The sequence below is a fragment of the Dendrobates tinctorius genome, unplaced genomic scaffold, assembly GCF_039654945.1.
Source record: "Dendrobates tinctorius isolate UK_male_01 unplaced genomic scaffold, ASM3965494v1 ptg000107l, whole genome shotgun sequence".
Classification (NCBI taxonomy): domain Eukaryota; kingdom Metazoa; phylum Chordata; class Amphibia; order Anura; family Dendrobatidae; genus Dendrobates; species Dendrobates tinctorius.
In genome coordinates, this window is record NW_027361775.1 from 36738320 (window position 1) to 36755781 (window position 17462).

The 17462-nt window shown below is 39.9% G+C and overlaps 1 protein-coding gene across 1 annotated transcript in view; it reads right to left on the reverse strand.

Moving 5' to 3' along the window:
• The window catches only part of LOC141100758 (uncharacterized), a 450303-nt gene extending 444898 nt beyond the window's left edge, over positions 1-5405 (reverse strand). Inside the window, 4 exon segments of the mRNA XM_073589442.1 lie at positions 76-549; positions 940-1018; positions 1133-1302; positions 1414-5405. Coding sequence (XP_073445543.1) covers positions 76-549; positions 940-1018; positions 1133-1302; positions 1414-5125 — 4435 coding nt within the window. The 5' untranslated portion in view covers positions 5126-5405.
• Between the last annotated feature and the right edge of the window lie 12057 nt (positions 5406-17462).

A 17462-nucleotide genomic window follows, 5' to 3' on the forward strand; every position in this document is an offset into this window, starting at 1 on the left:
ATGTAGACCCTTCTAAAGTAACACTTGAACTCATATCAGGTGTTGATATACTTTGAAATGTCGTCATTTCTGGACCACTTGTACTAATTTCAGCTGTTGAAATGCTTTCTTCTGTAGACCCTTCTGGAGCAGTACTTGTACTTACATCAGATGTTGACATACTTTCTGATGTTGTCGCTTTCAGATTGTCACTTGTACTAATATCAGGTGTTGTTATACTTTCATCTGTATTCAGTTGTGTAGCAGTACTTGTACCGATTGCAACTGTTGGCAAACTGTCATCTGTGCTTACATCTACATCATCACTAGTACTGATCATAGCTGTCGATATACTATCTTCTGATGTCATTTCTAGAGTAGAACTTGTAGTTATAAATGTTGTTGATAAAGTTTCTTCTGTAGACCCTTCTGGAACAGAACTTAGACTGATTTCAGCTGTTGATATACTTTCATCAGTTGTCACTTCTGGATCACTGCTTGTACTGACTCCAGCTGTTGGTATACTTTCTTCTGTAGTAACTTCTGGAGAGACACTTGAACTGATATCAGCTGTTGATGTAATTTCAGCTGTAGTCATTCCTACAGGAAAATTTGTACTGGTATCTGAAGTTGATACGCTGTCTGATGTAGACCCTTCTGGAACATTACTTGTATTCATATCAGATGTTGATATACTTTCTGCTGTAGTCACTTCCAGATTGGCACTTGTGCTAATATCAGGTGCTGTTATACTTTCATCTGTTGTCAGTTGTGTAGCAGAGCTTGTACTGATGGCAACTGTTGATAAACTTTCATCTGTGCTTACTTCTAGATAATCAGTAGTACTGATAATAACTGTCGATATACTCTCTTCTGAAGCTGCTTCTAGAGTAGATCTTAAACTTATATATGTTGTCGAAAAACTTTCTTCTATAGACCCATCTGGAGCAGAACTTGCACTGCTTTCAGCTGTTGATATACTTTCATCAGTTGTCATTTCTTGTTCACTGCTTGTACTGACTTCAGCTGTTGGTATACTCTCTTCTGTAGACCCTTGTGGAGCAGAACTTGTAGTGATTTCAGCTGTTGGTATAATTTCAGTTGTAGTTTCTCCTAGAGTAAATCTTGTACTGGTATCTGAAGTTGATACTACTTCTGATGTAGACCCTTCTAAAGTAACACTTGAACTGATATCAGGTGTTGATATATTTTGAAATGTCGTCATTTCTGGAGCACTTGTACTAATTTCAGCTGTTGAAATGCTTTCTTCTGTAGACCCTTCTGGAGCAGTACTTGTACTTACATCAGATGTTGACATGCTTTCTGATGTTGTCGCTTTCAGATTGTCACTTGTACTAATATCAGGTGGTGTTATACTTTCATCTGTATTCAGTTGTGTAGCAGTACTTGTACCGATTGCAACTGTTGGCAAACTGTCATCTGTGCTTACATCTACATCATCACTAGTACTGATCATAGCTGTCGATATACTATCTTCTGATGTCATTTCTAGAGTAGAACTTGTAGTTATAAATGTTGTTGATTTCGTTTCTTCTGTAGACCCTTCTGGAGCAGAACTTATACTGATTTCAGCTGTTGATATACTTTCATCAGTTGTCACTTCTGGATCACTGCTTGTACTGACTCCAGCTGTTGGTATACTTTCTTCTGTAGTAACTTCTGGAGAGACACTTGAACTGATTTCAGCTGTTGATGTAATTTCAGCTGTAGTCATTCCTACAGGAAAATTTGTACTGGTATCTGAAGTTGATACACTGTCTGATGTAGACCCTTCTTGAACATTACTTGTACTGATATCAGATGTTGATATACTTTCTGCTGTAGTCACTTCCAGATTGGCACTTGTGCTAATATCAGGTGCTGTTATACTTTCATCTGTAGTCAGTTGTGGTGCAGAGCTTGTACTGATGGCAACTGTTGATAAACTTTCATCCGTGCTTACGTCTAGATAATCACTAGTACTGATAATAACTGTCGATATACTCTCTTCTGAAGCTGCTTCTAGAGTAGATATTAAACTTATATATGTTGTTGAAAAAGTTTCTTCTGTAGACCCTTCTGGAGCAGAACTTGCACTGATTTCAGCTGTTGATATACTTTCATCAGTTGTCATTTCTTGTTCACTGCTTGTACTGACTTCAGCTGTTGGTATACTTTCTTCTGTAGACCCTTCTGGAGCAGAACTTGTAGTGATTTCAGCTGTTGGTATAATTTCAGTTGTAGTTTCTCCTAGAGTAAATCTTGTACTGTTATCTGAAGTTGATACTACTTCTGATGTAGACCCTTCTAAAGTAACACTTGAACTGATATCAGGTGTTGATATACTTTGAAATGTCGTCATTTCTGGAGCACTTGTACTAATTTCAGCTGTTGAAATGCTTTCTTCTGTAGACCCTTCTGGAGCAGTACTTGTACTTACATCAGATGTTGACATACTTTCTGATGTTGTCGCTTTCAGATTGTCACTTGTACTAATATCAGGTGTTGTTATACTTTCATCTGTATTCAGTTGTGTAGCAGTACTTGTACCGATTGCAACTGTTGGCAAACTGTCATCTGTGCTTACATCTACATCATCACTAGTACTGATCATAGCTGTCGATATACTATCTTCTGATGTCATTTCTAGAGTAGAACTTGTAGTTATAAATGTTGTTGATATCGTTTCTTCTGTAGACCCTTCTGGAACAGAACTTAGACTGATTTCAGCTGTTGATATACTTTCATCAGTTGTCACTTCTGGATCACTGCTTGTACTGACTCCAGCTGTTGGTATACTTTCTTCTGTAGTAACTTCTGGAGAGACACTTGAACTGATTTCAGCTGTTGATGTAATTTCAGCTGTAGTCATTCCTACAGGAAAATTTGTACTGGTATCTGAAGTTGATACACTGTCTGATGTAGACCCTTCTGGAACATTACTTGTACTGATATCAGATGTTGATATACTTTCTGCTGTAGTCACTTCCAGATTGGCACTTGTGCTAATATCAGGTGCTGTTATACTTTCATCTGTAGTCAGTTGTGGTGCAGAGCTTGTACTGATGGCAACTGTTGATAAACTTTCATCTGTGCTTACTTCTAGATAATCACTAGTACTGATAATAACTGTCGATATACTCTCTTCTGAAGCTGCTTCTAGAGTAGATCTTAAACTTATATATGTTGTTGAAAAACTTTCTTCTGTAGACCCTTCTGGAGCAGAACTTGCACTGATTTCAGCTGTTGATATACTTTCATCAGTTGTCATTTCTTGTTCACTGCTTGTACTGACTTCAGCTGTTGGTATACTTTCCTCTGTAGACCCTTCTGGAGCAGAACTTGTAGTGATTTCAGCTGTTGGTATAATTTCAGTTGTAGTTTCTCCTAGAGTAAATCTTGTACTGGTATCTGAAGTTGATTTTACTTCTGATGTAGACCCTTCTAAAGTAACACTTGAACTGATATCAGGTGTTGATATACTTTGAAATGTCATCATTTCTGGAGCACTTGTACTAATTTCAGCTGTTGAAATGCTTTCTTCTGTAGACCCTTCTGGAGCAGTACTTGTACTTACATCAGATGTTGACATACTTTCTGATGTTGTCGCTTTCAGATTGTCACTTGTACTAATATCAGGTGTTGTTATACTTTTATCTGTATTCAGTTGTGTAGCAGTACTTGTACCGATTGCAACTGTTGGCAAACTGTCATCTGTGCTTACATCTACATCATCACTAGTACTGATCATAGCTGTCGATATACTATCTTCTGATGTCATTTCTAGAGTAGAACTTGTAGTTATAAATGTTGTTGATAAAGTTTCTTCTGTAGACCCTTCTGGAACAGAACTTAGACTGATTTCAGCTGTTGATATACTTTCATCAGTTGTCACTTCTGGATCACTGCTTGTACTGACTCCAGCTGTTGGTATACTTTCTTCTGTAGTAACTTCTGGAGAGACACTTGAACTGATATCAGCTGTTGATGTAATTTCAGCTGTAGTCATTCCTACAGGAAAATTTGTACTGGTATCTGAAGTTGATACGCTGTCTGATGTAGACCCTTCTGGAACATTACTTGTACTCATATCAGATGTTGATATACTTTCTGCTGTAGTCACTTCCAGATTGGCACTTGTGCTAATATCAGGTGCTGTTATACTTTCATCTGTTGTCAGTTGTGTAGCAGAGCTTGTACTGATGGCAACTGTTGATAAACTTTCATCTGTGCTTACTTCTAGATAATCACTAGTACTGATAATAACTGTCGATATACTCTCTTCTGAAGCTGCTTCTAGAGTAGATCTTAAACTTATATATGTTGTCGAAAAACTTTCTTCTATAGACCCATCTGGAGCAGAACTTGCACTGCTTTCAGCTGTTGATATACTTTCATCAGTTGTCATTTCTTGTTCACTGCTTGTACTGACTTCAGCTGTTGGTATACTCTCTTCTGTAGACCCTTCTGGAGCAGAACTTGTAGTGATTTCAGCTGTTGGTATAATTTCAGTTGTAGTTTCTCCTAGAGTAAATCTTGTACTGGTATCTGAAGTTGATACTACTTCTGATGTAGACCCTTCTAAAGTGACACTTGAACTGATATCAGGTGTTGATATACTTTGAAATGTCGTCATGTCTGGAGCACTTGCACTAATTTCAGCTGTTGAAATGCTTTCTTCTGTAGACCCTTCTGGAGCAGTACTTGTACTTACATCAGATGTTGACATACTTTTTGATGTAGTCGCTTTCAGATTGTCACTTGTACTAATATCAGGTGTTGTTATACTTTCATCTGTATTCAGTTGTGTAGCAGTACTTGTACCGATTGCAACTGTTGGCAAACTGTCATCTGTGCTTACATCTACATCATCACTAGTACTGATCCTAGCTGTCGATATACTATCTTCTGATGTCATTTCTAGAGTAGAACTTGTAGTTATAAATGTTGTTGATATAATTTCTTCTGTAGACCCTTCTGGAACAGAACTTATATTGATTTCAGCTGTTGATATACTTTCATGAGTTGTCACTTCTGGATCACTGCTTGTACTGACTCCAGCTGTTGGTATAATTTCTTCTGTAGTAACTTCTGGAGAGACACTTGAACTGATTTCAGCTGTTGATGTAATTTCAGCTGTAGTCATTCCTACAGGAAAACTTGTACTGGTATCTGAAGTTGATACACTGTCTGATGTAGACCCTTCTGGAACATTACTTGTACTGTTATCAGATGTTGATATACTTTCTGCTGTAGTCACTTCCAGATTGGCACTTGTGCTAATATCAGGTGCTGTTATACTTTCATCTGTAGTCAGTTGTGTAGCAGAGCTTGTACTGATGGCAACTGTTGATAAACTTTCACCTGTGCTTACTTCTAGATAATCACTAGTACTGATAATAACTGTCGATATACTCTCTTCTGAAGCTGTTTCTAGAGTAGATATTGAACTTATATATGCTGTTGAAAAACTTTCTTCTGTAGACCCTTCTGGAGCAGAACTTCCACTGCTTTCAGCTGTTGATATACTTTCATCAGTTGTCATTTCTTGTTCACTGCTTGTACTGACTTCAGCTGTTGGTGTACTTTGTTCTGTAGGCCTTTCTGGAGCAGAACTTGTACTGATATCAGATGTTAATAATCTTTCTGTTATTTTCACTTCCAGACTGTCACTTTTAGTAATATTAGGTGCTGTTTTACTTTCATCAGACCCTGTACTGAAATTAGTTGTTGATACAGTCTCACTTTGGGGAGAGCTTTTGTATATATCTGTGGTAGTAGCATTGACACCTGTTGGAAAATAACAGAAAAAAATATTGCTCTCAACTGCTCAAATTATTATTACTATATACAGTTGTGGCCAAAAGTATTGATACCCCTCAAATTTTGTCAGATAATACTCAGTTTCTTCCTGAAAATTATTGCAAACACAAATTCTTTGTTATTATTATCTTCATTTAATTTGTCTTAAATGAAAAAACACAAAATAGTTGTCCTAAAGCCAAATTGGATATAATTCCACACCAAACATAAAAAAGAGGGTGGACAAAAGTATTGGCACTGTTCGAAAAATCATGTGATGCTTCTCTAATTTGTGTAATTAACAGCACCTGTAACTTACCTGTGGCACCTAACAGGTGTTGGCAATAACTAAATCACACTTGTAGCCAGTTGACATGGATTAAAGTTGACTCAACCTCTGTCCTGTGTCCTTGTGTGTACCATATTGAGCATGGAGAAAAGAAAGAAGACCAAAGAACTGTCTGAGGACTTGAGAAACCAAATTGTGAGGAAGCATGAGCAATCTCAAGGCTACAAGTCCATCTCCAAAGACCTGAATGTTCCTGTGTCTACCGTGCGCAGTGTCATCAAGAAGTTTAAAGCCCGTAGCACTGTTTATAACCTCCCTAGATGTGGACAGAAAAGAAAAATTGACAAGATATTTCAACGCAAGATTGTGCGGATGTTGGATAAAGAACCTCGACTTACATCCAAACAATTTCAAGCTGCCCTGCAGTCAGAGGGTACAACAGTGTCAATCCGTACTATCCGTCGGCGTCTGAATGAAAAGGGACTGTATGGTAGGAGACCCAGGAAGACCCCACTTCTTACCCCGAGACATAAAAAAGCCAGGCTGGAGTTTGCCAAAACTTACCTGAAAAAGCCTAAAACGTTTTGGAAGAATGTTCTCTGGTCAGATGAGACAAAAGTAGAGCTTTTTGGGCAAAGGCATCAACATAGAGTTTACAGGAGAAAAAAAGAGGCATTCAAAGAAAAAAACACGGTCCCTACAGTCAAACATGGCGGAGGTTCCCTGATGTTTTGGGGTTGCTTTGCTGCCTCTGGCACTGGACTGCTTGACTGTGTGCATGGCATTCTGAAGTCTGAAGTCTACCAACAAATTTTGCAGCATAATGTAGGGCCCAGTGTGATAAAGCAGGGTCTCCCTCAGAGGTCATGGGTCTTCCAGCAGGACAATGACCCAAAACACACTTCAAAAAGCACTAGAAAATGGTTTGAGAAAAAGCACTGGAGACTTCTAAGGTGGCCAGCAATGAGTCCAGCCCTGAATCCCATAGAACACCTGTGGAGAGATCTAAAAATGGCAGTTTGGAGAAGGCACCCTTCTAATATCAGGGACCTGGAGCAGTTTGCCAAAGAAGAATGGTCTAAAATTCCAGCAGAGCATTGTAAGAAACTCATTGATAGTTACCGGAAGGGGTTGGTCGCAGTTATTTTGGCTAAAGGTTGTGCAACCAAGTATTACGCTGAGGGTGCCAATACTTTTGTCTGGCCCATTTTTGGAGTTTTGTGTGAAATGATCAATGTTTTGCTTTTTGCTTCATTCTCTTTTGTGTTTTTTCATTTAAGACAAATTAAATGAAGATAATAATACCAAAGAATTTGTGATTGCAAATAAATTTTCAGGAAGAAACTGAGTAACATAGTAACATAGTAACATAGTTATTAAGGTTGAAGGGAGACTTTAAGTCCATCTAGTTCAACCCATATCCTATCCTAACTTGCCCTAACATGTTGATCCAGAGGAAGGCAAAAAAAACCCATGTGGCAACAGTAAGCTTCACATTGGGGAAAAAAATTCCTTCCCGACTCCACATACGGCAATCAGCCTAGCTCCCTGGATCAACGCAATATTAAGGAGACTAGTGTATATACCCTGTAATATTATACTTTTCAAGAAAGGCATCCAGTCCCTTCTTAAATTTTAGTAGTGAATCACTCATTACAACATCATATGGCAGAGAGTTCCATAGTCTCACTGCTCTTACAGTAAAGAATTCGCGTCTGTGAGTATGCTTAAACCTTCTTTCCTCCAGACGTAGAGGATGCCCCCTTGTCCCCGTCACAGGTCTAAGAGTAAAAAGATCATTAGAAAGGTCTTTGTATTGTCCCCACATATATTTATACATTGTAATAAGATCACCCCTAAGCCTTCGATTCTCCAAACTAAATAACCCCAAGTGTAATAACCTGTCTTGGTATTGCAGACCCCCTAGTTCCCTAATAACCTTGGTCGCTCTTCTCTGCACCCGCTCCAGTTCAGCTATGTCTTTCTTATACACCGGAGACCAGAACTGTACACAGTATTCTAAGTGTGGTCGCACTAGTGACTTATATAGAGGTAAAATTATGTTCTCCTCATGAGCATCTATGCCTCTTTTAATGCATCCCATTATTTTATTTGCCTTTGCAGCAGCTGCTTGACTCTGGCCACTAAATGTGAGTTTGTCGTCCACCCATACACCCAGGTCTTTTTCAGTGACTGTTTTGCCCAGTGTTTTACAATTAAGCACATAATTATACAACTTGTTCGTTCTACCCAAGTGCATGACCTTACATTTATCCCCATTAAAGCTCATTTGCCATTTATCAGCCCAAGCTTCTAGTTTACATAAATCCTCCTGTAATATAAAATTGTCCTCCTCTGTATTAATTACCCTGCAGAGTTTAGTGTCATCTGCAAATATTGAAATTCTACTCTCTATGCCCCCTACAAGGTCATTAATAAATATGTTAAAAAGAAGCGGGCCCAAAACTGACCCCTGTGGTACCCCACTGCTAACCGTGACCCAGTCCGAGTGTGCTCCATTAATAACCACCCTTTGTTTCCTATCCCTGAGCCAGCTCTTAACCCACCTACACATATTTTCCCCTATCCCCATTGTTCTCATTTTATGTATCAACCTTTTGTGTGGCACCGTATCAAAAGCTTTTGAAAAGTCCATGTACACCACGTCCACTGCATTCCCTTGGTCCAGTCCGGAACTTACCTCTTCATAAAAGCTTATCAGATTAGTCTGACAGGAACGGTCTCTTGTAAACCCATGTTGATATTGGGTCATAAGGTTATTCTTCTCCAGATACTCCAGTATAGTATCTCTTAGAAAACCCTCCAGGATTTTACCCACAGTTGAGGTTAAACTTACTGGCCTATAATTTCCAAGTTCAGTTTTTGTCCCCTTTTTGAATATTGGCACCACATTTGCTATACGCCAGTCCTGTGGTACAGACCCTGTTATTATGGAATCTTTAAAGATTAAAAATAGTGGTCTATCTATGACTGTGCTTAATTCCTGCAGTACTCGGGGGTGTATCCCATCCGGGCCCGGGGATTTGTCAATTTTAGTGATTTGTAGACGCCGCCGTACTTCCTGCTGGGTTAAGCAGGTGACATTTAATGGAGAATTTTTATCCCTGATCATGTTATCCGTCATGGGATTTTCTTGTGTAAATACTGTTGAAAAAAAGTCATTTAGCATATTGGCTTTTTCCTCATCCTCATCCACCATTTCACCCAGACTATTTTTAAGGGGACCAGCACTATCATTTTTTAGCTTCTTACTATTTATGTAGTTAAAGAATATTTTGGGATTATTTTTACTTTCTCTGGCAATGAGTCTCTCTGTCTCAATCTTTGCTGTCTTGATTTGCTTTTTACAGAATTTATTTAATCTTCTGTATTTATTTAATGCCTCATCACTACCTACTTGCTTTAATTCTCTAAATGCTTTATTTTTATCTCTTATTGCGGCCCTTACAGCTCTATTTAGCCATAGTGGTTTCCTCCTATTTCTCGCATGTTTATTCCCATACGGTATATATTGTGCACAGGTCCTATTCAGGATGCTAATAAACCTCTCCCATTTTCTTTGTGTATTTTTATGTCTCAGGATATCGTCCCAGTTAATTGCACCAAGATCATCTCTCATCCGTTGGAAATTTGCCTTCCTGAAGTTTAGTGTCCTTGTAACCCCTCTACTACACATCTTATTAAAGGATACATGAAAACTTATTAATTTGTGATCACTATTACCCAAGTGACCCTCAACCCTTACATTTGATATGCGGTCTGGCCATTATTTTTGGAGATTTATAACAAACACCTATCAGTAATTTATTATTTTTCCCCCCTCCCCTTATCTCTACCCACAGGGACTCTACATTTTCATTAGATTCATATATATTATCACGAAGGATGGGTTTTAAGGATGATTTTACATATAAACACACGCCTCCCCCTCGCTTATTTGTACGGTCATTTCTGAACAGACTATAGCCCTGTAAATTAACAGCCCAGTCATGGCTCTCATCCAGCCATGTCTCAGATATCCCCACCATGTCATAATTATGTTCCAACAACATTAACTCCAATTCCTCCATTTTGTTGGCGAGACTTCTGGCATTAGTATACATGCACTTTAAGTATCTCTCTGTACCTCTATTCTTTCTTAAATTATTAACTGTTCTTACCCCACCCCCCATGCCACCTCCACCCCCAATGTCATTATTTGTGCCCAGGTCTCTATCTGCACTGTCTTCCCCTCCTATAAAAGGAATACCCTCCCCCCCGTCCCTAGTTTAAACACTCCTCCAACCTTCTAGCCATTTTCTCCCCCAGCACAGCTGCACCCTCCCCATTGAGGTGCAGCCCGTCCCTAGCGTAGAACCTGTAGCCAACTGAGAAGTCGGCCCAGTTCTGCAGGAACCCAAACCCCTCCTTCCTACACCAATTCCTGAGCCACTTATTAACCTCCCTAATCTCCCGTTGCCTCTCTGGCGTGGCACGTGGTACAGGAAGTATTTCCGAAAATACCACCTTGGAGGTCCTTGCTTTAAGCTTACAGCCTAATTCCCTGAAATCATCTTTAAGGACCTTCCACCTACCTCTAACTTTGTCATTTGTGCCAATGTGCACCATGACCGCTGGATCCTCTCCAGCCCCTCCCAGTAATCTGTCAACCCGATCAGTGATGTGTCGGACTCGAGCGCCAGGTAGGCAGCACACCGTTCGACGATCCCTGTCTTTGTGACAGATTGCCCTATCTGTTCCCCTAATAATTGAGTCTCCCACTACCAGAACCTGTCTGGCCTGCCCTGCTCTCCTATTTCCCCCCTTACTGGAGCAGACACTCCTCCGGCTTTCAGAGGACATGCCTTGCTGCAGCAGTGCTACTCCTGCACTAACACTCCCCTCATCTGCCAACTTAGCAAACTTATTGGGGTGTGCCAGATCAGGACTAGCCTCCCTGGTGCTCTTCCCTCTACCCCGCCTTCTAACTGTCACCCAGCTAGCTGCTTCATTGTCCTGCAGCTCCAACCTAGCATCCCCCCCCTCATCTATCCCATTGAGCGTCTGCTCAGTGAGCAGAAGACTCCTTTCCATATTGTCTATGGATCTCAGTGTTGCCAGCTGCACATTTAGATCCAGTATCTGGGCTTCCAAATGCACAACGTGCTCACATCTTGCACAGCAGTATGCACCCTCGACCGGCTGTTCAAGGATTTCATACATGCGGCAAGACGTGCACTGGATGGCATTGGCAATAGTGGAGCACATCCTAATGGGGATTGCACCAGACAATAAGATAAGCAAAAATAAATTAAAAAAAAAAAAAAAAGTATTAATATAACAGCAATTCAGTAAGACCTCCCTTGGAAACTCCCTGAATCCAAAGTCACTGAATTTCAAGTCACACACTTACCACAGTTCGCACTTACGCTCAGGTCACACTCAGCTCGTTCACACTCGCTCAGGAAGAAGATTAAAAGAGTTTTTTTTTTTTTTTTTTTTCCCTTTTACCAGCACACCACCTTGCTGCTCAATGCACTTCCAAAAGGAGTATTATCTGACAAAATTGCAGGGGTGTCAATACTTTTGGCCACAACTGTATAATATATCAATACATATGCCCTGCCAGTTTTAAGATACCCTGCTGGCATAGTGTGCTGGCCCAAAGAAGAGATGGAAGCTGCAGATGTGAAGACACGAAAGCTCCTCACAATCCATGGAGGTCTCCACCTTAAGACTAACATCCAAAGATTGTATACCAACAGAAAGGAGGGTGGTCGAGGCTTGATACGCATTAAGCCACCATCAAGGATGAAACAAGGAGTATCCATGAACATATCAGAAAAATGGCACCAAAAGATGAGATGCTGATAGAAAGCCTAGGGCAGCAACAACAACAGTTATGGAAGGAAGAACAGGAACATGAAGCGCCATGGCAAGACCAGCCACTGCATTAGATGTACCATCGACAGATAATGGAGTAATGGAGGCGGTTGACTTGGAGAAATCCTACCAATGGCTGTAGAAAGCTGGACTCCAAGACAGAACAGAGGCATTAATCATAGCGGCACAAGGGCAAGCAATACTAGAAGTACCACATCCATAGAAGCAGGAATCTACTAGACAAGAGAAGACCCAAGGTCCAGACTATGCAAAGAAACCTCAGAAACAGTCCAACACATAGTGTCAGGATGCAAAATGCAAGCAGGAACAGCGCATACAGAATGCCCCAACCAAGTAGCAGGAATTGTATACAGGGAACATCTGCACAGCATATGGGCTAAATCCCCTAAAGACCAGGTGGGAGACCCCAAAAAAGTGGTGAATAATGAGAGAGCTAAAATCCTGTGGGACTTCAAGATTCAGATGGTTAAGCAGGTGTTGGCTAACCAATCAGACATTGTGATAGTAGACAAGGATCAGAAGACAGCAATAATAGTAGATGTGGCAGTGCACCAAGTGACAGCAACATCAGAAAAAAGGAATATGAGGAGCTGAAGAAATACCAGGGCCTCAAGGGAGAACAGGAGAAGATGTGGAAGGTGAAGGCAACAGTGATTCCAGTGGTGATATAAACACTAGGAGCAGTGACCCCCAAAGTTGGAAGAATGGCTGCAACAGATCCCAGGAGTAACATCTGAACTCTCAACAAAAGTTAACTTATTTCAGTTCTTCAATTTAAAAAGTGAAACACATATATTTTTTTGTAGAGCCATTAAAACATAGCCATAAAACAGAGTGGTCTATTTCAAGTGTTTATTTCTGTTAATGTTGATGATTTTGGCTTACAGCCAATGAAACTCAAATGTCATTATCTCAGTAAATTAGAATACTTGAAAAATTATTTTAAAATACAAAAATTTTGGCCTAACGAAATGTATGTTCAGTAAATGCACTGGTCGGGCTCCTTTTGTATCAATCACTGCATCAATGTGGCATGGCATAGAGGCGATCAGCATGTGTCACTGCTGAGGTGTTATGGAAGCCCAGGTTGCTTTCATAGCAGCCTTCAGCTCATCTGCATTGTTGGGTGTGGTGTCTCTCATCTTCCTCTTGACAATACAACATAGATTGTATGGGGTTAAGGTCAGTCAAGTTTCCTGGCCAATCAAGCACAGTTATACTGTTGTTTTTAAACCAGGTATTGTACTTTTGGCAGCGTGGACACGTGCCAAGTCCTGCTGGAGAATGAAATATCCATCTCCAAAAAGCATGTCGGCAGAGGGAAGCATGAAGTGCTCTAAAATTTCCTGGTAGACAGCTGTGCTGACTTTGATCTTGATAAAACACAGTGGACCTACACCAGCAGATGACAAGGCTCCCCAAACCATCACTGATTGTGGAAACTTCACACCAGACCTCAAGCAGCTTGGATTGTGTGCTTCTCCACTCTTCCTCCAGACTGTGGGACCTTGTTTTCCAAATAAAATGCAAAATTTACTTTCTTCTAAAAACAACAACTTGGATCCTTGAGCAACAGTTCAGTTCTTTTTCTCCTTGGCCCAGGTAAGATGCTTCTGGCATTGTCTATTGGTCATGAGAGGCTTTACACAAGGAATGTGTCACTTGTAGCCCATGTCCTGGATATGTCTGTGTGTGGTGGCTCTTGAAGAAATGACTCCAGCAGCACTCCACTTCTTGTGAATCTCTCCCAAACTTTTGAATTGCCTTTTCTTAGCAATCCATTCATGCCTGCGGTTATCCCGGTTGCTTGTACACCTTTTTCCACCACACTTTTTCCTCCCACTTGACTTTCCATTAATATGCTTGGATACACCTCTCTGTTAACATCCAGCTTCTTTAGCAATGACTTTTTGTGGCTTACCCTCCTTGTGGAGTGTGTCAATGACTGCCTTCTGGACATCTGTCAAGTAAGCAGTCTTCCCCATGATTTTGGAGCCTACTGAAACAGAATAAGGGACCTTTTTAAATGTTTAAGAAGCCTTTTCATGTGTTTTGCTATTTTTTCTAATTTACTGAGATAATGACTATGACCTGCTTGAATTGTTTAGCAGCTAACTGTCTGTTAGTTTTTATGCCTACAGTAAAAAAAATATCCTGGTTGACCTCTTTAATTTTAGATGAAAACCACTGTTTTATCTTGAAAACAACACAAGAATTGTGTTGGGCTGCAAGTTTTTTCAGGTAAAACAGCTGATCCCCTTAAAAGTTAAGTGATTTTGTAGGGGAGCATTGAAAACACTATAGTAACACATAGGTTTATTTACTGCTGTGTATGAATGTTGTTTAAAAGAGGAAGAGCATTTAATTTTTTTTTATTTATATCTCTGAACCAGATTTTAGGTTAATTAGTAAAAAGTTGGCGCTGAAGTATTTAAAATATATTTTAAATCCAACCAATTAAACTAATAGAGTCATTTAATGTGTTGAGAGTTGCACACATTCACTCTCTTTTTTCCATCTCTATTTCATTTTACAGTTTACTTGTAAATGTAACCATCATAAAAAGTTTGTTTGTAAAACCTATTCTATTCAGTACAAATGTGGCTCGAATATAAATACGCTGTATGTCCACTCAATTATGAAAACCTATAAATATGACATACATAAATAATCTTTAAAAAACATATTTATTGCTAGAATATAAAACAATCCATATACAGAAAAAAGGAATCTAGGGGGAAGCAAAACAAGTGGAAAAAACTGTGTAGGGATGTACAAGGTAAAAAATATACACCAAAAAGGGAATTTTTACAAACATAGCACCGTTCAAATAACTGACAACATGATCACATAGTTATATATTAATATGCAAAATTAAAATGGCAATTACAATAATGATCAATAAAACTTATGGATCATAAAAGTTGTCAAAATACAGATTCAGCCATCATAAAATTCAATAAATCTAGGTACAAGGGCCCAGAGGTAATAAATATTTAATATAAGTATCATTAGAATAATCACAAATTCATATACCTATAAGGATCAAAAAGGTGTATATGAAATAGAATAAACAAGTCAGCAGCTGAGGCAAAAGCACCCAAAAAATGGACAAGATAACAACAAATAGACTGGTCTCTATTAAAATAAAGACATACCAATATCCCTTTAGTTAGGATCAACTGAGAAAGAATCAATTTATTCATCAATTTCCTGTGATAAACAGGAGGGGGAAATTATGTCCAAGAAAATACGATTTTACATAAAATACCTACAGGGAAAGAAACAACAACGAGAGCGGTAGTTCAGCCTCTACATCAAAGGTAATCAATTAGTCAAATAAAACCATTACACAGTCACAAATTAATGTACTTAATAAGGGCTTAACTTTTTCACCCACTCACAATTTGATTACTTTACTGCACTCAAGGACCTAAACCTTTTTGCCCGTAAATTAATTTTTTTAAAATGTTTTAATAAAAATGATGAAGATACTGTGTTTCTGACCACAGAGGAACGGGAGGCGGTGAACATCCTATAAAGCTTATTAGATGAGCAAAGACAAACTAAACCAGGTAAGTTGCCTAATTCCATCATCCCACCATCACAGCGCTTCCCATCCATCTCAATGTATCCCAACATTGAGATGTTTGTGAAGCTTGTTAGTGAGGAATTTAAACAGATTTCTACTCAATTCCCCTATGATAATTTGACTAAAGATGAACGTATAGTCCTGGGTCAGCTTAAAAAGATGGATGATGTAATCATCAAGCCATCTGATAAAGGTGGCAATGTGGTATTATGGCCAATAACAAAATATGATAAAGAGGCAAGATGTCATGTTCATGATGTAGTCTATATATATAAAAATGAATGTATGTGTATATGTATGTGTGTATTGGCCACTCCTACTCCACATAGCCCCACCCAATCACTAAGCATCTTTCATTTCACCAGAGCTGTTTAAAAGAAGCTGAGCTGTGATTTGTTGCTATGAGCAACAGTTTTCCCACTCCACAACACCTCAGCAGACACTGACCAGAGGGAGAAATCTAGCATCCCCAGGAACAAACTCCTAGCCATTGTTTACCCCCAGAAAGGAGCAGAGAGCACATGACAGAAATGAATCACCCCTCCCTGCCCATATACCCATCATCACACATCCTCCATCCCATAGTCCCATAGGTACATCTTCCCTCTTAAAGGGATTTCCAGTATGGAAGTTAGGGCAAATCCCTCAGCACTCTGATTCTGACCCCAGACTTCTATTAAAGGGATCCCCAGTATGGAAGTGAGGGCAAATCCACTTTGCACTCTGGTTCTGACCCAAGGCTCCTCTTAAAGGGATCCCCGGTATGGATGTGAGGGCAAATCCACTCTGCGCTTTGGTACTGACCCCATGCCTCTCTTAAAGGGATCTCTGGTAAGGAAGTTAGGGCAAATCCCTCAGTGCCCTGATTCTGACCTGGGGTTTCTATTAAAGGGATCATTAGTATGGAAGTCAGGGCAAATCCACTCAGTGCTCTGGTTCTGAAACCAGGCCTCTCTTAAAGGGATCCCTGGTATGGAAGTTAGGACCGTTCCACTCAGCTCTCTGGTTTTGACCCCAGGCTGACAGGATGACGTGGCATATTAGGGGTGGTATTCCGGTGGCTCTGATGGGATGATGTGGGATATTAGTGGTAGTAGTCTGGTAGCTCTGACTGACAGGATGATGTGGGATATTAGGGGTAGTAGTCCGGTGGCTCTGGCTGACAGGATGATGTGGGATATTAGTGGTAGTAGTCCGGTAGCTCTGACTGACAGGATGATGTGGGATATTAGGGGTAGTAGTCTGGTGCCTCTGGCTGACAGGATGATGTGGGATATTATAGGTAGTAGTCCGGTAGCTCTGGCTGACGGGATGATGTGGGATATTAGGGGTAGTAGTCCGGTAGCTCTGGCTGACGGGATGATGTGGGATATTAGGGGTAGTAGTCCGGTAGCTCTGACTGACATGATGATGTGGGATATCAGTGATAGTTTTCTCGTGCCTCTGGCTGACAGGATGATGTGGGATATTATAGGTAGTAGTCCGGTGGCTCTGGCTGATGGGATGATGTGAGATATTATAGTGAATGTGGCTATGCGGAGTGGGTGGGGCTATACACTCAGATTTATATATATATACTGTATATATATAGTCCTCAAAATGAAAGCAGCACACCAAAAGAGTTCCAGTCAAAGTGCTATTTATTAGCCCATCTGGCTAGTTGCCCATACAGCGACGTTTCGGTCCTGGGAGTTGTGGACCTTTCTTAAGCAGTGTAACAATGCAAAGTGAGTGCTATTTAAAGCTCATTAATCATACAAGTGTTCACAGACAATTAGATAATATATGTTGTGCAATACATAGTTTTACAAAACATGAATAACAATCAAAAAGTGCATTTATAGTGCAATGTGCAAAAGTGCCTCAATTGATGAAAAAGATATTAATCTCTGCTTA